General features: G+C 51.3%; 1 protein-coding gene across 1 annotated transcript; it reads right to left on the bottom strand.

Annotated features, from left to right (window-relative positions):
* Window positions 1–379: 379 nt before the first annotated feature.
* On the bottom strand, window positions 380–26,780 carry DPT (dermatopontin). Its single transcript, XM_066371443.1, has 4 exons — window positions 26,435–26,780; window positions 17,835–17,960; window positions 4,198–4,305; window positions 380–1,402 (listed from the first exon to the last, which is right to left on the bottom strand). The coding sequence occupies exons 1-4, from the start codon at window positions 26,737–26,739 to the stop codon at window positions 1,336–1,338; spliced, it is 606 nt and encodes a 201-aa protein (XP_066227540.1). The 5' UTR covers window positions 26,740–26,780; the 3' UTR covers window positions 380–1,335.
* Between the last annotated feature and the right edge of the window lie 734 nt (window positions 26,781–27,514).

Genomic DNA, 27,514 nt, shown 5'->3' with positions numbered 1-27,514 from the left:
ATGGCAGGGCAGGGCAGCGCAGGCCTGAAAACAAAAGGCAGTTCGTGTAGAAAGGAAATAGGGGCTCCCTGTGGCTCAAGGGCATGGGACGGATTGATGGGAGGTGGGCTGAGGCTGCTGAGGACGAGCCAGGCTAGATGCCAAGGCAGAGAGAGGGAGTCCCGCCCTTGGTCCGACCATTGATGGGAGCACCGCGCACGTCTGTTTTCATTAGGGACTCCCTGGCCGTCCTCAGCCGTTGTCAGCAGTGTGTTCCCGATGCCTTGCTCAGCGCCTGGCGCATGCCATGGTGCCACGCTCCCTTATCTGAGAGGATGGATGAGTGGTTGGGAAGGGGCAGGGAGAGAGCCGAAACGGACCCTTGACATTTGCAGTACAGTGAATGCTAAGATCTTTATTTTATAGTGAAGAGTATAGAAAGGGCTGGGGACAGACACATTACAGGAGAGGGAAGGATGGTGCCACCTTGGCCAAAGGTACCCCCAAACTACACCCAGAAGGGGGGTGGGTGCCCAGGGCAGCCTTCCCCGTCCAGGAGTCAGGACCAGACCAGGTGAGCTTGCGGGTAGCCTTCCCAGGAGTCCTGGCCCTGCCTCCGGGTGTCAGTGACTCCAAATACCCCATTCCTGTTTCCCAAAGCAACCTGTGCACACGCTCCCCACTCCCTCTCCCCCAGGATTCTGACCTGAGACCAATTCTCTGACCTTCCTCTTCCTCCTGGTCTTGTCTTCCTGGAGACTGGTTCTCACCAGGTCACTGCTTTCCTTGCAGTCCCAGGCTTTGGGCATGCGGACAACCTTCTCCTGACTCAGGAAACCCTTCCAATCCTGTCTTCCAGCTCCGCCCCCAAACTCTCCCGTTTCTAAACTCACCTCCCAGTCTCCTCACCCCGGAACACAGAACTGAGCGTGCTCACTCAGCTCAAGGGGGAGGTGTGCCCTCCACGAGGACCCCAGCTTCTACTCTGCAGAGAAGCTCTCCCTGCCCCATCCCCCGCTCCAGCGCGCCTGTCCCCAGGGACTGCTCGCGCCAGGTGTCCGGGAAGCAGGCTCGTGTTCAGGGTGGCGCGTGCGCACTGTACAGGCAGCAGGGAAGCCCTCGCCAGTCCTGTAAAGCGGTTGCTATGGACCGTGTTGAAGCTGAGAAACGTGGTTTCATTGTGGATTTGCCGATACGTGCGATACTAGTCAGAAAAGGCTTAGCAGGCGGGCACCGCAATTACCCACCAGCTCAGGGAGAAGAGAGAGGGCAGAAGGAACCTCTTATGCTCCAACATCAATTACCAGAGGTGGACACGCTCGGGTCCCCCTCCCCCAGATCTGGTTTGCGGCAAATCTAAACATTGGCAAATTCACAGTCATAGTCGGTCATCCGGCACATTATAAACTTCCACAGGCGGTCCCTGGGGGAGAAAGTGAGAGAGAAAAGGTCAGTGAGAAAAGACACCGTCCACAGGAAGAGTCACGGCCAACAGAGAAGCAGTGACCCACCCTTGGAGAAGTTAGGCACTGAGGGGACATCTAATCCCCCTTTGCTCTCAGAGGACATGTCTGTGACGTTTCTAGACCCCTGTGAGGTCAGGAAGCCTGGACATTGCCACACCCAGTTCAGGGGGCCCCTTGAAGGTGACTGACTAGGTTACTGGCAGGAGGGGTCCTGTGGTCAGCTCCCCACTTCTCTGTTCCTAACAGCTTGGAATGCAAGCCTTTATGGAACACTGTCCCCATTACAGGGTATAGAGTCTTCCCGTAACTAGACGATCCATTTGCTGCTTTGTTCTTTCTCATCGTGTGTTCTTAAGCTGCCGCACGCTCCTTCGGGGCCCACGAGGACAGGGAAGTGAATGAGGGGAAACCACGCTAAAACCCCAGAGAGGGAAAAACGAAACACCCGCCACTCCTGCTGACCACAGATGGAACTGCGTGTTTGTTTAGAGGGCGGGCATGGGTGTGAGTGCACGGACAGCCGCTCAGCCTTGCGCAGTGTGGCGCGGACACTTCTCAAGGAAGGTTCTTTGCTAAGCGCAAGCCTGTATCTGTTCACCCACTTAACAAGGAGTCACTGAGCGCCCACTCTGCCCGGCGCTCTCTGGGTCTAACATCGTTCACCGACGGTAATGATAATCGTAACCACTACTTGCTGAGCCCCACCAGGGTCTCTGGCGTGGCACTAGATATGTGCATGTTTACTTATTGAACCCTCACCATGACCTATTGTTGAGGTGCAGAGCCAGACTCAGAGAAATGAGCATCTTTCTTTAAGGTGATGATGGGATGACTTCAGAATCCACATCAGGGGAGCTCAGACCTCACACTCTACCTTCTACTGTAAGGCCTCCATAAGTGGATACCCATCACCCCTCAGGGCACACGGCCGACACATCCTTCGCAACTTTCTCATAATGGGCGGAAAAGAAAGAGTTATTCCTTAGAGGATCACACGGGTCCTTTAGGAGCCTGGAAGCCCATGGGACAATTCAACTCTGGGATTCTTCTTCTCCATTCCCAGCCCCCAAGGCCTCTTTCTGCCAATACCAGCTTGATCGGGAAGGGAAGGCTGACCACACTCAGCTCCTGGGACACAGCTCTTCTCAGCAGCCCGAGACAGGCTTTATCACTCCAAGTTGTTTGTTGACAACGATTGGGAACTGGGGCCCCCAGCTGGGTCCTGGGCCACCAACTGTTTATTAGTCTTTATTTTTGCAGTTCTCATCAGAGGATGTGGCTGACTTTGGATGGAGATGAGCCATGTGCTGGCCAGCATGCTCATCGAGTGGATTTCATTACTGTGGGCAAGTCCCAGTCATCTGCCTGCAGACGCAGCTGAGAGGGACCTCCAGCCCGGCTTTCCCACAAAATTGAGACTTGGTCCTAAGAGCACCAAGGGACTCATTCTGACATGTCCGCCAGGACAGTGGTTCCCAAGCAGGGGCTGCACAGCCTGTGTGCTGTCCCCACGCTTCCCTGGTCTTTGATTCTGAGGTCTTTCTAGGTGTGTGTGTGTGTGTGTGTGTGTGTGTGTGAGAGAGAGAGAGAGAGAGAGAGAGAGAGAGAGAGATCATTTAGCTATTTCTTCTTTCTGGTGAGGCAAGTTTCACTCTAAGTACTATCTTCCCTGTTCATTTTTTGATTTGCTACTTCTAGAAAATAGGTTAACTAAACTAGTTAAAATGTAACTAGAATAAAAAAGACTACTGAGTGGGAACTGAGGCACTCTCCCGAGTCAACATACAGGTGCTTATTCAGGAAGCCCTTTTAGAGCTAATTAATGCATGTTTTTTGTTACTTTGTTTCTACAAATTGTAGGTCTCATTTAGTAAGTTATCTTTAGTTGGGTGAGATGCCATTTCCTTTAAAAACATAAATAGACACAAAGGGTAAGTCTCACTCATATTCATCATGTCCACAATTTAATGAGTTAATGTTGTTTTGTGCTGTTTGCAAATCATGTATTGGTAACGTGTCAGAATTTCACTTGCTGGGTAAAGTGATTCTCACCTGACTGGAAGAGGGTCAAGTCAACCTTTTAGCATCTGCATTTACCCACACCTCTCTCTATAGCAGTAGGGGGAAGAATTCTTGTTTTCTTATTGTATTGTTTTGAGGCATTTAAGGTAGAATTGGGGAGCTGATTATGAGAGAAAGGAGATGGAGAAAGTTAGTGCCTTCTTTTGGGTTATTAAAATTCTCCTCTTTCATTTATAAATATGGCTGATAAGTTGGTGTGTTTCTTCTCTCCAGCCCCCTTTCTGTCTGTCTCCCTCCTCACAACCCAGAGAGGGGTGGGTCATACAGAGAAGCAGCACTGAGAAGGAGCGGTTGGCAGTGGGGACTCCTTCAACCATCTTTGCTCTCTCCTCCTGATGTTTGGCCAAAAAAAAAATGCTGTTTGAAATTGAGTGAAGGGGAGAGCTTAGAGCATCACGGGCTACCACATAGAGGACTGCCCGCTCTGGGGCGGGCTGGACTCATCCTCAGCTCCAAGGGTGAGCTATTTCACACAATGCATTTATGAGAGTAGTTTCAATCCTCATTGCCTCCCATCATCCAGTCAGTCTCTCAGTTATCCCAGACCAAGTGGGAAACTAAAATAGCAGAAATCCCAAATCGAAATTCCTACTGGCATGGTCCTTGCACGGAGCCCATCCCGGCCCCTCAAACCCCTAGCCCAGAGGGTGAGGGTGGGGGGAAGGCTCACCTGTCCACTGCAGAGAACGTGGTTGTTGCTCCTCGCATATAGTAATCATAACTGTAGGACACCATGTCCATATCCTCGCCGTAGTGGCCTGGATATTCTGTGGTCATCCTGTGTGGGAAGAACAGAAGGTTAGAGGAAAAAGATCAAACTCATTCTTATTGCGGGGGCAGAGGGATCGATATAGACATGCTGTGAAGAAGGGACAGATTTTGAACACTGGAGGAGGTCCAGTCTGGAGTTAGATCGCATCTAACAAAGCATCCCAGGCTGTGAAAAAGGAGGAACAACTTCGTCCCATGTCTCATTTTCCTTCTTCTTGCCATTAAACTATACTCGGAGAGAGATGCTGATGACTCCCCAGGCCTTGAAGACATATTGACTAATATGATAATATCAATATGAGCTCATTCCATTTAAGTCAGCCAGAACCATGTTTCCAAACCACATAGGGACTCATTAGTGGATCATGAAATCAGTTCAGTTGGTTATCGCCAAATGAGCTTTGAAAGAGAAGAACCAGAATAGAAAACATCAGAGAACACAGTGCACACAGGGAGGATAAGTTCGGGGATATGTGTATATAAATTTCGTTTCAAATATGTGTGTGTGTGTGTGTGTGTTTCTATATGATATAGATATAGATATAGATATTGTATGATAGTTTAATCTGTTTTCCTGTGAGTCATGATCAAAAACATGCTTGGAAAATATTAAAGTAAATGTAAACTCCACAAGGGTGGTGTTGTTGCCTTGGCCCCTGTTGTTTTTGGTTCACAGTATGTGTCCACTTAAATAAATGGCTTTGGAAGGGCCACTTAATCACAGCTTCCTGATCTATAAGATTGAAAGTTCCCTTATAGCTTTGTCATTGGGATGAGTGCAAATATGTGTGACACACTAGTACGTGGTGGGAGTTGAAAATGGGCTACTTTGTTCCTCCTTCTCCTTTCTCCTCCAAGAGTACGTCACTCCTGGGATTCTCAGTGAGTAAGGTTTGTTGGGGTCCACCCTGGAATAAAATCTAAGGTCTCAATCTCATAAGGGTTTTACCACGGGGGAGCTTCAGGACCCAAATCATTCTTCTCATATGAAGGGGGTTCCCTGACGACCGATCTACATTTTCAAGGCTGCTTGGGGAGAAACTGGTCAGTGAGTGTCAGTATTTCCTCTGATCTGGGTTCCCCAGGTCATTATATGTTGATGATAGAAAGTTCTTCCTGTATGTAGTCTTCGTATTGCAAGGACTCTCATGAAATCTTGAAAAGACTGATCGATAAGCTGAAAGGTCTCCTAGGAGGATCTCGGGGCATTGGTGCAGCAAGACTCATGGTTGGCTCAAGAGAAGCTGGAGCTAGAGCCCCTGGTTCATAATCCTTCCTGTCCCCATGTTGTCCCGTTGTCCTCGTTCTCTGGTTTTTGTCTTCTCAAGACATAATCACGCTCTACCAGGATGCCAGGCCCAGCTCAGAGTGGGTGACCTGTGCTTCTGTTTAATGTGTTCCTATAGGGAAATAGGACTCTGACAATTCAGAAATCCTCTAATGAGACCCAGGACAAGGCCTTCCTCTTTCTAATGAAAATGCCCAATGACTCATAAGTGGACCTAATAGGGCCTTGCTTGAATTCCACTGGTTTGTGATTCCTAGAGATTCTAACAAGTGCTAGACTAATATTTACCCAAAGAAATGAAAAATTTGGGGGGAATGTGAATAATGCACACTAGAATTAAAAGAGATGGGGTAGGAGGTGTTTTCCTCACTTCTCGGGACCACAAAATATTTCCCAGAACTTTTGAGGTATTCTTTGGATACAATGTATAAAGCTAATTGCCAAGCGTTCTTGTATGTGCTCAGGCGGAATCTACTGAGGGCAGTACTGCCTGAGGTAAATCCCAATGCCAAAACTATTTGGAAATAAATCAGGCTAGATGTTTCTTTTCTTTTCTTTTTATGGATCTTCTGTCAAATCACTTGGAGGGTTAAATACATTTGGAATAAAGTGGGGAAAAAGAGGCTTGCCTTTTCTAAAACTAATATAAAGTTTTAAGCTTCAAAGGGAAAAAAATGTTATCTAATGCTTTCTCTAACAGGCATCTGCATTACTTCATTTCTGCTAGTGACCAGAGGCAGGCCCTGCCCCACTGGACAGTTGGTCTGGCAGGCCTGCTGGTGGGGAGTGCTCTCCAGTGAGTTTCTGGGATGCCTGGAGAATGTGTGTGGTACGTGCTCTTTGGAAGAGCTCCATGGAGGCCCCAGCCAGGTTTTTATTTTATGATGGATTTTTGGTTGCTGTTTTTTTGTTTTGTTTTTTATGATAAAACTGTGAGATCAAGTTGAGACTATCTTCCAGAACCATGGATTAAGGGGGCTGGAGGAGAAGTTGGGATATTGATAGAAATGACCCCTACTTTATGGATCCAAAAATACGTTACCACTTTTGGATGAGTGACTTTTGGGGTGCAGCTCACAGTACGTTTTCTGCCATTGGCAGGCGGTATGGGCCGGGTGTTGATCCAGAGCTAAGTGAGGACTTGTTAACATAAAAATACAGAAGGGGGCACGGCCTCAGCCAGGAGTGGGGAATGGACCCCCCAAACACCGCCTACTGGGGAAGCCCTCTTTCAATGTGGCCCGGGATTCTAGAATTCTAGAACGGGGTTGATGTGTCTGCATTTAGCCATGGATAGCATGATGCACACACGAAATGTCCTCGTAAATGAGAGCCCCGCTCACAGCTCCTTGGAGAGAAAGCAAGCATGTCGCTTTTCAGAACTAGACCCTGAGACGGGCGCAGGGACCGGTCAGGAAATGAAAGCGGGGGCGGGGAAGCGGAAGGCCAGTCCCCCTAAAGCCATGGCACTGGGGGCGCGCGGGGCAGAACTCCAGGTTTGGCCAGCTCCCTTGTTGAGTCTGACATGGTCTCACTGAAGCTTTCTTCTCGGGAGCCTTGTATACGTACCCCTTTACAGCGTACGTGTGTGTGCAGGCACCTGTGCACCTCTCCGTGTGTGTGTGTACGTGTGTGTGCATAGCTGTGTGTGAACACTGAGAACTAGACAACAGAGAACCGCTTGTACAACTTTCTATGTTTCTGAGGTTGAAGGAGATGGAAAGAAATTAAAATTAATACCTTAGTGATGAGCTGAAGAAAGCCCATTCATGCTGAATAGCTTTTTAAGATTGATAGAGAATGTTTTCATCTAATATTCTTTTTTTTTATTTACTTATTTTTTTATTTTAGTGAGAGGAGTGGAGGCAGATAGACAGACTCCCCCATGTGCCGGACCAGGATCCACCCGGCGAGCCCACTAGGGGGCGATGCTCTGCCCATCTGGGGCCTTTGCTTCTTTGCAACTGGAGCCATTTTTTAGCACTGGAGGTGGAGGCCATGGAGTCATCCTCAGCTCCTGGGGCCAACTCGCTCCAACTAATTGAGCCATGGCTGGGGGAGGGGCGAGGGGAAGAGCGCGTGAGAGAGAGAGAGAAAAAGAGAGAAGGGGGAAGGGTGGAGAAGCAGATAGTCGCTTCTCCCGTGAGCTCTAACTGGGAGTTGAACCCGGGACATCCACACACTGGACCAATGCTCTACTGCTGAGCCAGCCGTCCAGGGCCCTCATCTAAGATTGTTAAAGCACTGAACTTACCAACAGACCCCACCAGAGTCAGTGACCAATGGCTGACCAGTGGGTCCTACAGATGGTGCTGAGAGCTGAGGACAGGACCTACCCCAGAGCTCAGCCCAGGTGTGTTATTACACTATGTTGGACGGGGGGCAATTTAGTTAGATGCACAGGCCCGTTTTACTTATTGTCCCAGGTCTGGTTGAGAACTAACTAGAGTCTTAATGAAGGAAAAGATGTTGAACCTGTTCCTCAACAGAAAGTGAGTCAGTACAGGGGGTCCTTGGGTTAGGACGACACAGTTCTGTTCCTATGACAGTGACATAACCCGAATTTTGCTGTGAGTTGAAAACAACCTAGCCTAAGTCACTTATCCATGCTAACACAGTTGTAAAATCATAATCCAGAACATACAAACAAATAAACAAAAAATGGTGTAGGTAAGTGTTCTGGGGGACATTAACTCCCTTACTCGTACCCACGTTACTGTGCGTTCTTCCACCGTGCGCAACCAAACTATGTAGTTCGCCCATGTAGTCTGTAAGGACGATGTTAATGGCCTAAGCCAAAACAGTCACGTCTTAATATTTTTTAGTTTTTATGGGAGTGAGAGTTGTAAACTCGAAACATCGTATGTTGAGACTTGTAACCCGAGGACCCCCGTGTAAGATTTTATCAAAATCCACCTCTTCTATTGATAACTGAGCCGTGGAACCTAACGTCAGGCTCTGACCCGCTGGCAGTTAGGTCGACGGGCTTATTGGGAGCCACCCTGGAGGCCCAGCTCTCAGGCCACAGAGCCCGAGGTGAGCGGACCAGCAATGGGGCTCATCCCTGGGGGCCGTTCCAGCCACTGCCACACCCTCCACTGAGGCGGTGGGAACCTGAGACGCACACACCACGGACGCCTGCTATTTACAGGCTAACACACCAGAATGGGGTACCGGGAGACCATGTTCCAGCCCTGACCAAAACGAAAGCGAACTGAGGGTGTTTTCCGACCTGTGCATTGGAGCTCAGCCCTGCTCTACGCTGTAGAGAAGCCTTTTCTGTGGAATCCGGCATGTGATTCTGCTGAGCCCCTACTTCCTTCACTTCCCAGTAGTTCCGTATTTTATTTTATTTATTTATTTTTTGTGACAGAGACAGAGAGAGGGACAGATAGAGAGAGACAGATTGGAAGGAGAGAGATGAGAAGCATCAATTCTTTGTTGCGGAACCTTAATTTCTCATTGATTGCTTCTCATGTGTGCCTTGACGGGGGGGGGGGGACTACAGCAGACCGAGTGACCCCCTGCTCTACCCAGTGACCTTGGGCTCAAGCTGGTGAGCTTTGCTCAAACCAGATGAGCCCACGCTCAAGCTGGCGACCTCGAGGTCTTAAACCTGAATCCTCTGCGTCCCAGTCCGATGCTCTATCCACTGCGCCACCTCCTGGTCAGGCTAGTTCCGTATTTTAAATATCCTATTCTAATGTCCTGTGACTTGCCAGCACTACATAGTCCATGTTTGGTTAGAAAAACCCGAATCCTGTGTCGCACCTGGTCTCGTGATGGTGACCAGCACGACGTGCTCCTGGCGGGAGCTCTGAGAGGTGCAAGGCAGGTACGTCTTTATGATCTAGGTCAGCGCTGGGCACAGAGGGGGAATTCAGCACCTGTAGAACTGAGGTGTGGAGATTGGCTCCCAATCTTCCTCCAGCCAAAGAGAGGATGGCCTTTTCGGATCAGCAGATCATTGAGGAGTTTCTTAACGAAACAGTCAGTTTGTGATCAGCCCCCTTACGTACTGCTTTTCCAGGTTAGCCACAGGGAATGCAATGCTTCAGGTTAGACTCACTTTCCCTGTGGCTGGCATCCCCCACAGGTGCTGCGGCAGAACTTGTTTGGATTATTTCTTCAAAGAGGAGACAAATAAAACCCAAATGTAGTTGTACCCGGAGGAAGGCACCCTCAGAGGAACAGCCCCCTTGGCTTTTCCGTCAAAGAGCTGGGGAAATGTGCCAGGTGGGACTGGGTGGCCGGAGCCCCTGCAGTCACCAAAATGCCCTTCTCCACGGACAGACCTTGCGCCCTGGGGGTGAGAGAAAGAATATCTATGTTTGTGTCTTCCTCTTGTGGCATTTTGGAGATTTATATTTCAAAACGCTCAACTGTGTGTCATAGCACAGGGAACAGAGTTCCAAAGACAGCTGTGGCTTAAATTAGAAGAGGAAAGTCCTCAAGTATTTTCCAAATTGCTGTCTTGGAACGGGGCTGTCAGCTCGCCATCCAAGCCTGGGCCAGTCAGCAAGCACAGTTGTTCCGACCCAGCTTGGCTTTCGCCAGTCACATCCCATCTTGGCCGCTCTGGTCCTGCACCTTGGCCGCTCTGGTCCTGCACCTTGGCTGCTCTGGTCCTGCACCTTGGCTGGCTGCTCTGGTCCTGCACCTTGGCCGCTCTGGTCCTGTATCTTGGCCGCTCTGGTCCTGCACCTTGGCTGCTCTGGTCCTGCACCTTGGCTGGCTGCTCTGGTCCTGCACCTTGGCCGCTCTGGTCCTGCACCTTGGCCGCTCTGGTCCTGCACCTTGGCCACTCAGGTTCTGCACCTTGGCCACTCTGGTCCTGCACCTTGGCGGGGACAGCTGCCCCTCCACCATCTCTGCTCCGGCTCCTATAACCACTTGACTCTGTCTTTCCCGCGCGATGCTGCATCTGTGCGGGTTTTGTTTCCTCATCAAGACGGAGAGAGCTCTGGGTCTGTTTGAAGTTTATTGAATTTGGAACTGTGAGTGGATCACAGCTTCTGGCCCAGGAGCCTCTGTGGGTGTCATGTGTGATAACCCACATTACCATGTTCTACTATCATCATTTTTGCGTGTTGAGGAGTAAATGAGCTAACATGAGCATGGAATAGATGCTCAATAAATAAACATCATCATCATCATCTTTATTAGGAACTGACTCCAAGCCTATGAAATCTACCTTATTTTAAATCTGTCACTAGCCAATGCAGGGAATGAATGAATGAATGAGTGGAGTAGAAGGAATGATCACTTCTAGAATCCAGTCAAGGGGATACAATAGAGCGAAGGGGAAAGAGAGAAAAAAGCAACTCATCTGGTCCGTAGCTGCAAGGTGTGCTTTGTTCTAAGTCGCCTTGGGTGAGATAGTACTCACTAGACAACCAGCCACATCTCTGACGTTGCTGCAATTTCTGCTCTGCAGCTGAGCATGGGGAGGGAGGCTAGGCTTCACCGACAGGCAGATAGCCAACACGTTTGTGAACCACGAATGTGCCGCAATTCATGTGACAGCCACTCTGACCGATGAAAGGTCCAACGGATTGCCCGCAGCAGGCTGTTGTGCATGCAGACGGGGGCTCCTTGTGCCATGTGATGCAATCTCTGGTTGTTGGGAGGGCACTCAGCATTTAAACACAGTGAGAGCTGCTTTCCAATGTTAATATCCAGTCCTGTTTTCTCAAAGCGTGGGTGTCTCATTTCCATAATAACAGCCTCCGACTTGTTCAGTGGCCCTGGGGGTGGGGGGAGCAGCTGCCCTTCTCAGCAGGGCTCTGGGAGCACGCTATAGTGGGCATCTGAGCCGGGGCGGGGAGCAGTCGGCATCCACGCTACCACTGGGTGCCTATTGGGTCACTCCCGTCCCTGTCAGGGTTCCTGGGGGGGGGGGGCATGCACACACACCTGTCTTGTGTTAAAACCTGCACAGTGGAGTGGGCTAAAGACCAGCTCCGACCAGGGCTTTGGGGTGGACCGAGAGCGAGCGTGTGCTGGTGAACTGTGTTGGTTGTTGTGTTTGTTACCTGGGGCAGGGAATTACGAAGATCCATTCCCTGGCTTCGGACTTGCGCCTGACGGGGAAAGGAGGAAGGTGGTGGACAATGCTGCCCTTCAAGAGTCAGGGACCTTCAAGGTGGACAGTAAAATGGAAGGTCACCTGTGTCAAATCTGAGGGAGGGCATCACATTTTGGGTCCAAACTTGTTATCTAATGAAAGGCCACAGATCTGAGAGGAACCATTTAAAAAAGAAAATTGATGCTCAGTGTGATACCACCAGTTCCTGGCGCCCAAACTCCCTGGCTGGGCAGCCGCGGCATGCCGGTGGGGTCCGTCCGGTGTGTGAATGCCGCAGCCAGAGCTGTTTGCAGACTGGGGAATGATTGCGAACAATCTCCACAGGGTTGTGGCTTCCTCAGCAACACGTGTTTGTAGTTTGCTGACAACTGCCTGGATAAAGAATTCAGATTCTCATCCATAAATAATACATGCAGATTGACAGATGTGTCCAGTGTGGTGGGAGCTGTTAGTGACTATGTGTCCGCATCTATCAGGAATTCACTTTGTTGCCAGAGTTCAGTGATGTGGTGACATCTGGGGAGACGGCACAGAGCAGAGGGAGAGCAGCACCGCGGTTCCCACTAGAGCAATCAGTCCACACTCGCTGGGAGCTGGGTGGCTGAGGGCTTTCTTCCTGCAGGGAGCCATTGGATCTCTGACTCCCCGGAGGCTCCTGAGCGGAGACAGTTGACACTCACTTAGATGGTTCCCAACAGCATCAGGCTCCGGGCTGCAGGATGGCTTGCAAAGTGGGAAGAGAAAAACATCCCCACCCAAATACGTCCAGCACCCTGGGAGGTCATCCAAGCTAGTGAGGTATGTAACGGGGGCTTTCACACGGGAGGGTCATCAGCGGTTTTCCCTGTGGAAAGTGTGGGGATGCAGTTCTCACTCAGAAGGGCCGTTAGGAGGAGCGAAGAAAACAATGCACGTGAAAGAAGCCTTTTCCCAGGATTCTGCTTCATCATATGTCAGTGTCAGCTTTCACCATGGTTACGGTTTCTAGGGGCCTGCGACAGCCTCTTGCTCATTCCAGGAGTTTATTAAGGGGCTACTTTGTGCCAGGCCAGATGCCAAGATGCTGAAGAAATGAGACCTCATTTACACCCCAGAGGCTTCGGTCAAATTAGAAAGACATACAATGTCATGACTCAGGCAATTTAGAGATGCCACGGAAATGTCTAGACACACCAGTGGGTTGGTGAGTCATGCGCTGTGTCCCAGGGTCACCATTCTGCTGCTTCTCCAAGTTCGCCTTTGAAAAAGGACCATTCTCTTTGGTAACCATGGTAGCTTTCAGCTCTAGCACCACGAAACCAGGAATAGAGGCGGCCAAGTGCAGTCTTTCTCAGTGGGCCGTGCCTCCAGCTTGGCTTACTGTGCCTTTCTGAGTAATTACCCTGCCCCCACCCCCACCTCCATCCTTTGACTCTTGACCGTGACATGTCTTTGGTGGCCAGGTAGGGTGACGAAAGGCCAGGGCCTGCGGACCATTGCAGAACAAAGCTAGGGGTCACTTTTGCCATGGGTGACCCAAATGTCTCAGGCAACTTAAGAAAAGTTGCTTATCTCTGTTCGCCAGTCTTTGACCCTGGGACTCTGTTTCTACCTACAGAACTCCATGTTCATTAAGTCATTAGCACCTGACTGGGGCGTCATGTAAGGGAACTTGAAAAGTCATTTCTAAAGTGTCGCCTGGAGCCAGCCCTCTGGGGACCCTAGAAATCTGGAGCATCATTTAGAAAATCAGTGGAAATTTGAGACATAAAGACCTGGGAGTTTTTCAGGTTCCAGCATCCAAATAAACAGGAAAAGCCCCAAGCAGCAATGCTTAGGATAGTGACACAGATCACAGGATCCACAGAGCGTGGGGTTGTGGGGTCGCTGGGAAGATGTTGACATTCCCCCCTGATCCTACCCTTGTCTCCATCCACCCCTACCTCTGCCCTGGACAGCTTTTCTAAAACCAAGGAGCCTCAGTTTCTTGCCTGCCTCATCACCAAAGCCTTGGGCACCGAACCCCCTCCCTGTGTTATTCTCTTTGGCTAGGAGCAAAGCGGCCAGCCAGTGACAGGGTGACTACCCCGCCAGGGCCGGCTCTCCCATTGGCCTGGGCAGAGACCAAAGCTTCGCAGGGCTGAGCCACGCAGCTGCCCCGGCTCCTCCTGCTCTGCCTGGGGAGGGCTGTCAGAATGCCCCCGGCACACTGTGGACCACTTCCCATGAGGTCTGCTTCCCACAACGTCACCTGACCCTTGACTGCGATGACCTTGGGCAAAGACTGCCCTGGAATGGCCTGTTTGTTGGGGAGGGGGCTGGGTCCCCGCCGCAGCTGGGAGGGTGAGGGGACCAGGCCCTGAGACAGGTCTTAGCCAGGGCCAACAGCAGGCCTCTGTGATCCCATTGAACCCTCACAGCAAAACCCAGAAGTAGGCTGACATTATTCATTCACTCGACAGCTGTTATCGTGTGCCTACTGTGTGCCTGCACTATTTAGGGGGCTCAGGGTACATCCATGCGAAGATCTCTGCTTGTGCAGAGCTTACATTCTAGGAGGGTAGAGGCAGGCTTAAAAAACCAAACTCTTGGCTGTGGCTGGTTGGCTCAGTGGTAGAGCATCAGCCCGGCATATGGAAATCCCAGGTTCAATTACTGGCCAGGGCACACAGGAGAAGCCCCCATCTGCTTCTCCACCTTTCCCCCGCTCCTTTCTCTATGTCTCTCTTCCCCTCCTGCAGCCAAGGCTCCATTGGAGCAAAGTTGGCTCGGGTGCTGAGGATGGCTCCATGGCCTCTGCCTCAGGCGCTAGAATGGCTCCAGCTACAATGGAGTAACAGCCCAGATGGGCGGGGGCATGCTGGGTAGATCCCGGTCAGGCGCTCACAGGAGTCTGTCTGACTGTCTCCCCGCTTCTCACTTCAGAAAAATAAAATAAAAACAAACAAAAAAACCACACACAAAAAAAACCCAAACTCCTAAAGTGACAAAGTACATTACTTACATATTTCAGGGTCTCTTCACCTTATTCCGCCAGCCCTCCGGAATCATTGAGTCAAACACCCATTCAGTAACTACTAAGCAGACAAGCAGACACCATATTTTAAGCACTATATATTAGACCCTGGGAACACAAAGGTCAGGAAGCACTCGGTGTCCTCCAGGTGTTCCCGGGCTAGGTGGAGACTGGGAATCGCATGCACACAGTTCTAGTGTGTGCATTAGGTGCTGTGACAGAGGCCTGCTCCAGCGGCAGGAGAACAGGCCCCTCCCCTAGTCCTCCTGCTGCCCCGAGGACCTTCCTCCCCTTGCTGGGATCTAACTTCTCTTTTACCCCTGTCCTTCCTGAACTGCTCCCTGGGCCATCCAGGGGCCCCCAATTCTGGTGTATTTCTTTCTAGCCTAAGGGGAAATCTTCCTAACATGGTAATGGATGGACTAACTGATTTTGTTTCTTACTCTTCTGGATAATTTATTTAAATTCTAACTGGCATTGAATGCCTAGTGGCAAAGGGAAGTGGATGGCCTGACCAGGCGGTGGCGCAGTGGATAGATCATCGGACTGGGATGCAGAAGGACCCAGGTTCGAGACCACCGAGGTCACCAGCTTGAGCGCTGGCTCATCTGGTTTGAGCAAAGCTCACCAGCTTGGACCCAGGGTCACTGGCTCGAGCAAGGGGTTACTCCATCTGCTGAAGGCCCCTGGTCAAGGCACATATGAGAAAGCAATCAATGAACAACTAAGGTGTCGCAATGAAAAACTAATGATTGATGCTTCTCATCTCTCCCCGTTTCTGTCTGTCTGTCCCTATCTATCCCTCTCTCTGACTGTCTTTCTGTCTCTGTAAAAAACAAAACAAAACAAAAAACCCAAAAAAACAAAAGGAAGTGGATGTCACTGTGGGAGACCAACCTGTTATGGGGGGTGGGGTGGGGGCGTGGTGGGGGGAGGCCAAGCTTCTCAGGTCACAGGCTCCTCCTACCTGCTGTCCCCTCTTACTGGGGCCCAATCTTTAAAACAATGGTGCCGGGCATCTGGACTGACCTTTCCAAAAGCACCTTTGGAGTCAAGACATTTTTCAGGGAGATGTTGAGGAGAATATGGGGGAGGGGGGATGCATTCAGGGTGACCCTAGAATCTATGTAAACACAATTAATTAAATAAAAATAAATAAATATTAAAAAAATTTTAAAAACCCCAAAGGTCTTCTGGTCCTGGGGTTTCAACTTGTGACCTGCGTGTCCCGAAAGTCTCTGCACACTTGTGTGTGAAGGTGCTTAAGTGCATGTCCTTCTTCCTGAAGATGAGGTCTGTGGCTGGCATCAGATTCTTATAACCAGAAAAGGTGGTTGTCATTTTAAGTGATGGGCTCGAGACTCCTTAGAGCAGGGGTCCCCAAACTTTTTACACAGGAGACCAGTTCACTGTCCCTCAGACCGTTGGAGGGCCGGACTATAAAAAAAAAACTATGAACAAATCCCTATGCACACTGCACCTATCTTATTTTAAAGTAAGAAAACAAAACAGGAACAAATACAATATTTAAAATAAAACAAAGAACAAGTAAATTTAAACCAACAAACTGACCAGTGTTTCAATGGGAACTATGGGCCTGCTTTTGGCTAATGAGATGGTCAATGTCCAGTTCCGTATTTGTTACTACTAGCCTTAACAAGTGATATGACGCACTTCTGGAGCTGTGACACTGCGTCCTGTGTCACCGGAAGTAGTACTGTACGTGAGCGATGCCACGCTTTGCGGTGCTGCCACATACAGTACTCCAGGAGCACGGGATGCAGATGCACAGGATGTGAATGCATCCTGTGCTCCTCTCACTGACCACCAATGAAAGAGGTGCCCCTTCCGGAAGTGCGGAAGTGCGGCGGGGCCAGATAATTGGCCTCGGGGCCGCATGCGGCCTGCGGGCCGTAGTTTGGAGACCCCTCCCTGCCTTAGAGAGTATAGTGACTTTCTAGAGATGACCCAGGTCTAGTGAGAAGAAGAGGAAGGAAGGGAAGGGGGAAGAAGTTTATTCCCGATATGGGAAATCCCTCCTTGTCTTTGACTCAGGATCTGCACCCTGTTCTGTGGCCCCCGTGGGTAAGACTACTTTGTGGGACCAGTTTGGAGGAGGTCCCTGCTCCATCTTCCCACCACTGACATCAGCTGCCTTTGAGTTCTGAATTTACCAGGAAAGTGCTAAGCTTTTAGAGCTGCCCGTCCCCAGAGACACCATGCCCCCCTTGAGCTTACTGGAGTAGGGCTGTCTGGTTGCAGAGGATAAGCATACCCCACAAGCCTGCCCTTCCAGGCATCACAGCCTAGAGATAAATCACTCGTGGGAGCCAGCCTTCAAATGTTGACACTGTCTGATCCTCCTGTCCGAGGCAGAAAGGCCTGGCGTGTCTGCAGACTGAAGGCCTTGGGACAGGTTGTGTTGTCAACACCCAGAGTCAGTTATCAGGGAAAATAAATGCATACACCTTCTCCTCCGAGTCAGTGTGACGGCCAGCTCAGGACAGCTGGCATCAGCCCAGGGAACCAGGAAGAAACAACGCTTGTGCATGTCTATAATTATATGTTGTGTTTGCCACTCTGACTTGTGATGGGGTTGGCTTCTTCTGAAGAATGTCTGCAGGAAAAAATAGGTTCTCAGTTGGGTCCGGCAGCCTCAGATGTGACAAGAAGTTAGTGTGATGGAGGAGAAAGAGCCTTGGAACAGGGGTTCATGGGCCCAGGCTCTATGGGCCACCCCCCCACCCCCCATGAACTAGCTGGGTGCCTGTGCAGGTCATGTCCCTGTGCTGTTCTGTTTGTTTCTCTTTCTGCCAAAAGAGGAGTGTAAGAGCATTGGGTGGTTGACCTGAGAAATCCCTCCCTGAATATTATTCTAGCCTTCTCATTGGTTGGTTGACCTGAGAGATTCTGCCCTATTTTTCTGGCCTTTTCATTGGTTGGTTGGTTGGTTCATTCATTCATTCGTTCGTTCATTCATTCATTCATTCATCCACTTGCTCATTCATCCATTCTATTGCTTAACTGTTGCATTTTAAGCTTGTTTGTGATGGCCCAGGCTTCTCTGAAGGCAAAATCATAGACCAGAGCACCACTCCCATCCCCCCAAGCTCCCCTCCAGCCCGAGGGCTTGGGGTGGGGGGCTGTTGCTGGCCCCAGGCTCACCAGCAGGAGTAGGGGCACCTCTTGCTGTAGCGACAGCAGTAAAACTGCCACTCGCGATCCAGCACCGACTCGAAGTAGCGGCTCTGGAACCCGGCCACCAGCCCGTTGTTGGAGCACGTCTGGTACCTGCAGAGAAGAGAGCAGCCCTAAGTGAACTGGTGACAGTGACACACCCACCGGTCCCTTCCAGGGATCCCAGCTCCCACCATGTAGGTCAGAGGCCACTCTCTCCCTGACCTAGGTGTCTAACCATTTATGCCATTTTTATGCAAATAAGAACAGACTTGGTTGTATTTGTAGACACGACACATGCTCACCATTAAAATCCAGATGATTCTGAATCTTCCACCGGGAGGAAATTTTAGGAATGCCGCTGCTCCTGACAGATCTCAGTAAATATACTGTTAATGGAGGCGTGCATAAATGGATGGGATATAGAGACATCTAGCATCTTACAAACATGAGACTATATTGTTGATGCTATTTAAAAGATAATATATACTTCCTTTTACTTGAATTTAAAATAAAAAGAAGACAGAGAGAAATGCATTGAATAGAGATAAACTTCAAATGAACCTCTCTTCTGCTTACGAGCAGAGCCCTAAGGATGCTTGTTCCTTGGACCCTGTCCAGCAGGCAGAGCCCCAGGGGGGACACAGTGCTTTGTCCGGGTTGACCCAGTAGGGAAGCTGGGAACACTCCCCAGGTCTTCACTCCTGACCCAGGAGTCTTCCTGCCACCTGCCAGACTGTAGGCTCTCCGTGGTCAGGAAGAGTTTTGGCCTGAATTCTGTCCCCAGTGCCCACCGCGGGTCCTGGCGGGTGGAGGCACTCCTGCAGAGCTGTCGCAGGCCAACAGACTCCTCGGTCACCCTCTAGAGGTCACTTTCCTGTGCTAGCTACTCATGCCTGCTTCTTCAGGGAGGGTAACCCCCTCCTCTCTGGTCCACAGACCCTTCCCATGGCCCCGTGGATGTTCACTTTTTTTTTTCCTCAATCGGTGCGACAGCTGGTCTAGGAATCGGCCCTGTTTATCTTCCCAGCACCTTCCTGATGAAGCATTGGCTTTGCATAGTATAAGTTCTTCCTTTGGTCTGTCTCCAGGACTGACTGCTGTCTCTCTCTCCTGCCCCACTTCCCACTGGTACCTCGAGGCTTGCTACCTTTCCTGTGCCAAGGAGGGTGCTGCTCTCCACGTGGCCACAGTGGGCTCCCACCCGACACAGAGTGGGGTCTCTCACAGCCCCTCCAGAACAGGTCTTCAGCACTCTCCGGCCCTTAGCCCCCACCACCACCACCACCACCGGCCACGGACCACGGTCCCTCTTACACGCGAGCAGAGCAGGCAGCTGTCAACGTGCCCTGGCCTGACACCCGCTGGAATGCAGCCCTGTTTCCCAAGTAAAGATAAGTTTCCAGAAAGTATCGTAGATAAAGTGAGGAGAAAGGCCCTGTGCTGACAGGTGAGAGGGGCCTTGCTGACGTGACAAACTGTAAAACCGTCGGTGACCGGCTTTCATTTTCAGTTACTGGAAAACGGCTATGGCTCTGACCAAATGAGACATTAGGTGGAGTTCACATCTCTGGCCGGTACGCTATGTACTTCCCATTCTCTTATTCACTTGTGCACATGTGAGTAGGCATATAGTGCTTTCTGTATTCATTCTTCAACAGACTTGTCCTTAGCTGCTCCTCTGGACCAGTCGCTGTGCTTCCGTGTTGAGAGGAGAGTTGAGGGACAGGCTTGGTCCTCGGTTGGCCGTACAGAGGAGCCTGAACTCCCTGTTCCCAGGACTTGTAGGAAGTCCTAATGGACGTTGGGGAGCTCAGCGATGGGAGAGAACTGAGACCTCTGCCCTTCAGTGGTCTAATCTTCTTGGTGCGGCCATTGCTCACACCCCATCAAGACCATCACCACCCAGCACGTATCAGGAAGTCTGGGTGACCACCAGGGCCTGGGACAGCAGGACGCTGACGGTCTGTCCTCTCCCATTTCTCGCAGCAAGTGAGAGCCGGTGCCAATAGGAAGCCCCAAGACCCATCATGCTAGCTCACGTGTGTCAGGAGAGAGGGTGCAGCTCACGAGGGGCTCTCTGTGGCCTTCCTCCTGACCGTCCCTGCAAGGCTGCGGTCCTGGTCATTGAGAGCAGCCCGTTCAGAATGGGCATGTGTGGTTTCCCCAGGTCTGTTGTTTGGGTTTGACCTGTGTCCTTGGAGCACTACAGGGAACAGCCTTCCCGGGGTGGGAAGTTCCCTAAGTAAAAATAAATGGAGCGAGATAAGCTGACCTGCTTCATGCAGGGGTACCCAGGCTGAAGGCCATTGAAGTTCCATGAATTCCTTGCCAGCTGTCAACCAGGCGTCTGACCCCACAGTCCTGTCCTGTGTGGAAGGCATGTGTGTTACTCGCTCACACAGCACCTCAGATAGCGCTGCCCTGTGAGGGTTGTTTGGACGCTACAGGCTCAAGGCCTAGGGACGGGTGGGGAAACCTAGGTAACCAAGCAGGACGCCCCACCCCGGCCTGTGGCCCACTGTCCTCGAACGGTGGTAGATGAGCCCGCTCTGGAATTTGGTCGTGCACGTGGCCAACACAATGGAACTTTTCCTTCCAAAAGTGGACCTTTGGGGACGGGGGGGGAGGGGGGTGTCTGTTTCCACACTCATGTGGGGAGCAGTGTAGCACAGTGGTTAAGAGCGTGGACTAGGCTGCTGCACTGGCGCTGAAACCACTCCTGGCTGGGTCACCTCAGGCAGGCATCATGCCCTCTAATGGCCTCGGTTTCACATCTGTAAAATGGGCGTAGTAATAGCACAGATGCATTAAAGTCATTGTGAAGACCGTATAAAGCGATGCGTGTACAGCTCTGGAGACAGTGTCTTTTAAGGCTTAACAAGTTGTTTATTATCGCCACCATACTTCCATTGGGTCCACACACAATTGTGAGTAGATGCTGCGAAAGCTACCCTTGGCCCTCGGCCCCCAGCCCCCAGTCAGTGGGAAGCCGTGGGCTAACGTGCATTTCCTGAGAGATGGCCCCTAAAACCAAGCTGTCAGAGTCGGCCGTCTGCCTCAGTGGCTGACGCACACCTTCTTTGTCACATAGCTATTCCAGCATGACTTAAGGCCCCCAGGAGATGGTGAAACCCGGGAGGGGAAGACCATTTCATCTTCAGTTTGTGTTCCCCGCAGTGCCTGGTGCTGGGGCCCAGCACACATCTAATGGAAGAGTGAACGAACAAACGGAGGATCGGGCATCGGCCATTGTCAGAGGCGGAGTGGACTTGTACGAGCCCATCACTCAGCTCCACGAGGGGCCCTGCAACTTGCTGCAGGTAGTTTCCAGGGGATCGGCAAGCAGTCCATCTTCCACCTCCACCTTCTCCCTCAGGAACGAAACCTGCTCAGGGACGAGGCTGCAAAATGCATGTCGCTTTAGCCAGCCCTCTCCTCTGCTCCCCTCCCTTTTTTATTTTATTTTATTTTTAAAAAGGCACATCTTATTTAACAAGACTCACCTAAATATTTGGCCACGAGCTGCAGAATTGCAAACACAGGTGAGAGAGAGCTGAAGGCAGCCTGTAGCTGGACAGGGATTGCATTGCCAGAGCGATTCAAATCCAAGTTTTAAAAAGGGCCTTGGACCTGGGGCTCAGCTCCCTGTTGAGGAGTCAGCAGACACGACTCTGTCCTAGCCATGACCTTAACGTGCTGTGTGGGGTCTCATGTGAGACACTCCGAGAATTAAATGAAGTCATGGCTGCATGGCCCTTGGCCAAGACCGGAAGAGCCAGGATCCAAACTCAGATTTGTCCGGGGCCATGCGCTGTCAGGAAGCGCATGGGGTCACTCTGAGGCTGTCCTGCTTGCGGCCCACCCATTGGGCAGATTATCGCAGGAGATGGGTTTATGCCCCGGCATCGGTTATGGCCTGACAGCAGTGCCAGGCCGTGCAGGATCACAAGCTGGACCTCAGGCGCTCATGAGCAGCAATTATTCTGATATTTGTTAACCAGGAGATCTAACGCCCCCTCAGGGTCTATCTGAAAATATTGGACGACAGACGGGACACTGATGATATGACGTACACTTTATATTTCTAGATCGTCACTGAATTATATTTTCCCAAACATAACACTGCGTACTGGGGGCCTGGACAATTGAGCAGGTTGTATTTCAGACTCCAGCTTTATATAACCCACCCATTGTTGGGCTGGTTATCTCTTTGGATGTCACAGAGCAGTCACACTCGTGAGGATCAGCCACTGTTATCCAGGCCTGACCATGTGCCAGGCACTGTGCTAAAGCACTCTCCATACGCCAATTATTTTAATCAACAAAACAAGCCTGCAAAACAGGCTCTGATAACTCATTCTCAACCACCATCACCCTTTGCGATATAAGGAAGCGCAGGTTTGGTGAGGTTAAGTAATTCCCTGAAGGAGCCGGGAATGCGTCCTCTATGACTGCATTTCATTTCTGCAGTCCTGGGGGATATGTCTTTGTGGTGGTAGAAACTGATGCTTAGACAGTGGACATGACTTGCCGAAAAGTGGTAGTGGGTTGCCTTCTGGGAATTGTTCTGTTCGACTCCAAAATTTATCATCTCTCTATTTCAGGGTACCTCAAAGAAGCACACACACACATGCACGCATGCATGCGTATCATCCATCTGCACGTTGCTGGAGGCTGGAGGTTTGTGACCATGAGCATTTGGTAGTGAACGAATGGGCAAAGGAACATGGGAAGGAGGAACGTTTATAAACTCTGATGCAGCGCATGGATTAGGGCTAGGGTGATAGGACCTGATTTCACGAAATATGCCACTGATTTTTCAATTGCTTTGCTCTCTTGGCCCTAATTCCTAAATCTGTGGAGTAAGGACATGGTGCTAGATCAGCGGGTTTCAACCTTTTCACACACTGGAGGACCAGTGAAAGTAGGAGAAATATTTGGGGGACCGCTAAGGCGGAAATTACACTGAGCTGTGATGCAAGCACCTTTAAGAGACTGGGTTCCCATTGGCGAGTGTCTTCAGCCAACACTAATACTGTTGTCAAGTCTTGGAAAAGGAGGAACCAGATTGTGTGACTCCAGAAGGCTCGATGCCTCCCCTGCTCTATGCTCTGCTTGGCCCTGGAAATGCGCTTGGACTTTTCTAGCAGGAGTTCAAGACTCCTCCCTGCTCTTAACATCAAATCTGCAGGCGCCCTGGCCGGTTGGCTCAGCGGTAGAGCGTCGGCCTGGCGTGCGGGGGACTCGGGTTCGATTCCCGGCCAGGGCACATAGGAGAAGCGCCCATTTGCTTCTCCACCCCCACCCTTCCTCTCTGTCTCTCTCTTCCCCTCCCGCAGCCAAGGCTCCATTGGAGCAAAGATGGCCCGGGCGCTGGGGATGGCTTCTTGGCCTCTGCCCCAGGCGCTAGAGTGGCTCTGGTCGAGGCAGAGCGACGCCCCGGAGGGGCAGAGCATCGCCCCCTGGTGGGCAGAGCGTCGCCCCTGGTGGGCGTGCCAGGTGGATCCCGGTCGGGCGCATGCGGGAGTCTGTCTGACTGTCTCTCCCTGTTTCCAGCTTCAGAAAAATACAAAAAAAAAAAAAAAAATCTGCAGGCTCATTTAGTTACACAAAGTGACTGAATTGCACAAAACCACCGACTCTTCCCCCAGAACAAATTATGAGCCTGGATGGGACAATGCCATTGCTTGTCAGCTGATGATCAATTTCTTCCCTTCCAGACTTTTCACTGAGACTGGAGTCTAAACTCAAAGCAATAACTACATATATAAATGCTTCTGCGGTCATTGGTGTCAGTCCTGGGGCGGCTGAGTCCTGTGGTGAAGAAGCTGTTTGTCATGTTTGTGTGTTGTGTACTGTGATTAGTGGAGGGGGAAAAGGATGTTACATAGGAAAGAATGGGGGGGGGGGTGTCCTTTAACTCTGCAAATTCACACTGTGGGGAAAGAGGGGGCGGAAGAGACATCTCACTTGTCAGCATCTCACTCGGCCAAACAAAGTGATATCATTCCCACTCCCTTTCTCTGTTGCTTGTCTTTAAGTCATCTGGGAGTTCATGAACAAACCGATCACAAGTTGTCAAGTTTAAAAGTAAACATCATTTGCTTTCTCTAAACAGAAGGTTAAACAGAAAGAACAACCGAGTGCAAGAGAAATCTGAGTTCATTTTCAGGGCCAAGCAGAGCATGGAGCACGGAGGCTTGCCCTCTGAGACCACACCATCTGGCTGTTCGTTTTCCAAGCAGGCTGGGAGCTCCGGGAGCTGAGCCCCAGGTCCAAGGCCACATGGCAGGTTGTCTTCAGAACGAGTTTCCAAACCCAGGCCTCCTGACTCAGCACCCAGGGCTCTCCCTTTGGGGGCGGAGGCACCATCTCTGAGCGCTGCTTTCCTGGGGCTCTATAAAGGGCCCCACCCATAAAAGATCCCCCAGATTGGGGGAGGGGGAGGACTAGAGGGACAGTTTAGGTCAGTGGTAGTCAACCTGGTCCCTTCCGCCCACTAGTGGGCGTTCCAGCTTTCATGGTGGGTGGTAGCGGAGCAACCAAAGTATAAATAAAAAGATAGATTTAACTATAGTAAGTTGTTTTATAAAGATTTATTCTGCCAAACTTAGTGAAAATCCGACATAAAGTACTTGGTAAGTAATTATTATTATATGCTTTAACTTGCTGTAACTCTGCTTTATAAATTTTATAAAGTAAAGTTACTTTCCTACTTTATAAATCACTATTACTGTGGAACTGGTGGGCAGTTAGAAGATTTTACTACTAATGGAGATACAAAAGTGGGCGGTGGGTATAGAAAGGTTGACCACCCCTGGTTTAGGTCATCCCCAAGCCCCACGCCAGGCGATGGGCCCCGCTTCGGGGAGTCACTGATGACTGTCCGTCACAGAGGCAAGGCTAGTCTCTGAGCCAGGCAGCTGTCCAAAGGGGTTTTGGATAATTAAGTCCACACGCGCGACAGCAGTGGAGGTGGACGACGAGGAAGGCCCAGGAAAGGGACCCTCCCCCACCTCCCGCTGCCTATGTGACCCTCTCTCTACCCTGAGCCCCTCCTGAGTCATGATAACCAAGCTGGTCCCCAACCCTCCAGAACTGGGCTTAGGTGTGACCTTGCAGATCCCGGTCCTCCCTAGAACAAAGACTGCCCTGAGTCCCGTTCTGTGGCCCTGACCCTTCCCTGTGGCTCTGGCTCTGATGACAGAGCCCACGCTGGGTAGAGGTAGCAGGCTCTTGGGAGCCCACCGCCCGTGGTTAAGAACCAATGCTTCAGATTTAAGACTCGCCGGACCCAATCCTGGCTCTACCACTTTCCAGACTTTGCGTGCTTTGTCTGCCTGTAGTGTGACTTAGAGGTCTGTTCCGAGTGTGGAGGTGGTCCATGTGAAGCCCTCAGCATGGTGCGTGTGCAGGGGAAGCATGTGTAACACGGCAGCTGTTGTCAGGGCTCGGAGGCCCCCTCTGGCTGGGTTCCTCCACCCGTCACTGTCTCTCCCCGCCCATGACCCATCATTGCTCTGTCTGCTGGGAGTGTGACCCCCGGGGTTTAGTGCTTGACCACCTCCAAACCCACTACCCCTTCTCCCTGGACAGGGTCTGCCCCGCACCCAGATGGGCCTCCCTCCATCCAGGCTGCCGCGAATACCCAGCCTCACAGTCTGTCACCACTGGGATGGGCTCCTCACCAGCTGTGGGGTTGGGACAGTCTCACCCCACAGCAAGGTCCAGGCTGGGACCGTGTCCATGCTGCTGACGACAGCAGAGCCCAGTGAAGTGAGAGCCCCTCTTCTCCCTGAAAGCCTCTGATGAACTGTTGTCCGGCGATGGACAGAGAGAAGGCCCTCGCGCTAGAAACAGAGAGCTCATTTCCTTGGGGCAGCAGGGAGCTTATTTCATTTCAGTTCTCTGTGCTTATGTTTCTGGTCCTCTCTCTCCCCCTCCTTGCTCTAATGCAGTGTTTCTCCCGCTGTCTGTGGTGAGGGTCTGGCCATCTATTTCCCAACAACTGTGATGAGCCAATCCTTTCGTAAAACAGCAATAATAAATCACTCCAAAATGAAAATGCCATTTGGATGTCACAACAATGTTAAAAGGCAATAATTTTTTTGTGTTCTTTTATTTTTTTAAATACTTTCACTCTCTGTACTTGTCTTTTGTGGGCTGGTTAACATTTCTCAGACCCACACTTGTGCCTGGACCGAGTTGAGGGTCGAGCTGCTTCCGGCAGGCACAGAACCACAGAGGAGCCCTCTGCCTCGGACACTCCCCATCCTGGGGTTTTGTCCTGCAACTGTCCTGAGCTCAGCCCCAGCCCTGCCCCGTGCAGAGCCACAGTGGCAAGGTTCCTGGCAGGATTTTCCCAGCTTTAGTGGGTGCTGTTCCCTGAGGCTCAAGCAGTCCCCAGAGAGAGAGAGCTGCTGTGACAGGAGAGGGAGATGCTGTGACATCCCAAGCCAAGTGCATCAGGTGTCCCTCCCCCAAGTGCATCAGGTGACCCTCCCCCAAGTGCATCAGGTGTCCCTCCCCCAAGTGCATCAGGTGTCCCTCCCCCAAGTGCATCGGCGCCCCCTGCAGGCACCTACCATTGCATGCCGGCCCTGTTGATCTCCTCCCACCAGCACTCCGTGGGCTCTCCCAGGCTCTGGGGCGTGGGCATGCAGGCATAGTTCCACTGCCGGTCTGAGCCTTCCTTCTTGCTGAAGATGCTCCTCACGGCCACCACCACCTGCCCGTGGGGACACTGGTAGCTGAAGCCCTGCCGGTTCAGGTTCACCCACCCGTCGTCACTGTAGTCATGGTACTGTTGGTACGGGTACCCGTAGTCGCCGTACTGGCCCCAGGCCACGGTGACCAGCGGCAGAAACACCCACAGAAGACTGAGGTTCATGCTGCCCGGGCGTCTGGTAAGCAGTGTCACTCTCGGTCGGCTGGGCGGGCCGTTTTATACAGCTGCTCCTGACATGTGGCCTCCAGATGTCGGGGAGCAGGCTCCAGCTCTGCAGTGTGTCATGGTGTAAGCGCAACGTCTCTGCGCGGAGACACTGGCCGTGAGTACATCCAGCTCGTTTTAAGGTGGAATTCTAGGAAAATGTCAGGAACAAGCACATGGAAGGAACTCCCTGGAGGAAGAACAGCTTTGCAGCTGGATCGTAAAAGCAAGAGCCTTCACACTCCTTAGGAACACCTGCAAAGCCGCACCTCTGTCCCCCTTCTCCTGGAACCTCAGCTCTCTTTCTCCCACCCCACGGGCAAATCCCTGTATTTGTTCTTTGAACAAGCCTTCCAGGACCGTACAGATATCCACAGTAATTCCAAACACCAGGATAATAGGAGGGAAGGACAGAGCCATGCCGACTTGGGTGAGGCTGGAGGCCTGGTCTCTTCCAAGTTCTCAGCCCGACATCGTCAACCTGGGCGTGGGCGTGGTGTCCTGGTGCGCAGAGCTGCTCCCCGCCATCTTCGGTCCTATTCAGAGGGACTGTGGGCCCACGGGAGGCCGAGTGAGCATTCTCTCTCAACATGAGCATCCTTCCATGCTCCTGAAACTGGACCCGGCTACCCTAGGAACTGTGCTCTGCTCTCCTATACGTCCTGACATGAGTTTAACCTGAATGAAGACCCTTTTTATCCTTTTCTGTTTTTTCCCTTCACATTGAGCTTTT

The sequence above is a fragment of the Saccopteryx leptura genome, chromosome 2 (assembly GCF_036850995.1).
Source record: "Saccopteryx leptura isolate mSacLep1 chromosome 2, mSacLep1_pri_phased_curated, whole genome shotgun sequence".
NCBI classification, from domain to species: Eukaryota; Metazoa; Chordata; class Mammalia; order Chiroptera; family Emballonuridae; genus Saccopteryx; species Saccopteryx leptura.
This window is presented reverse-complemented; position numbering and strand designations above follow the sequence as displayed.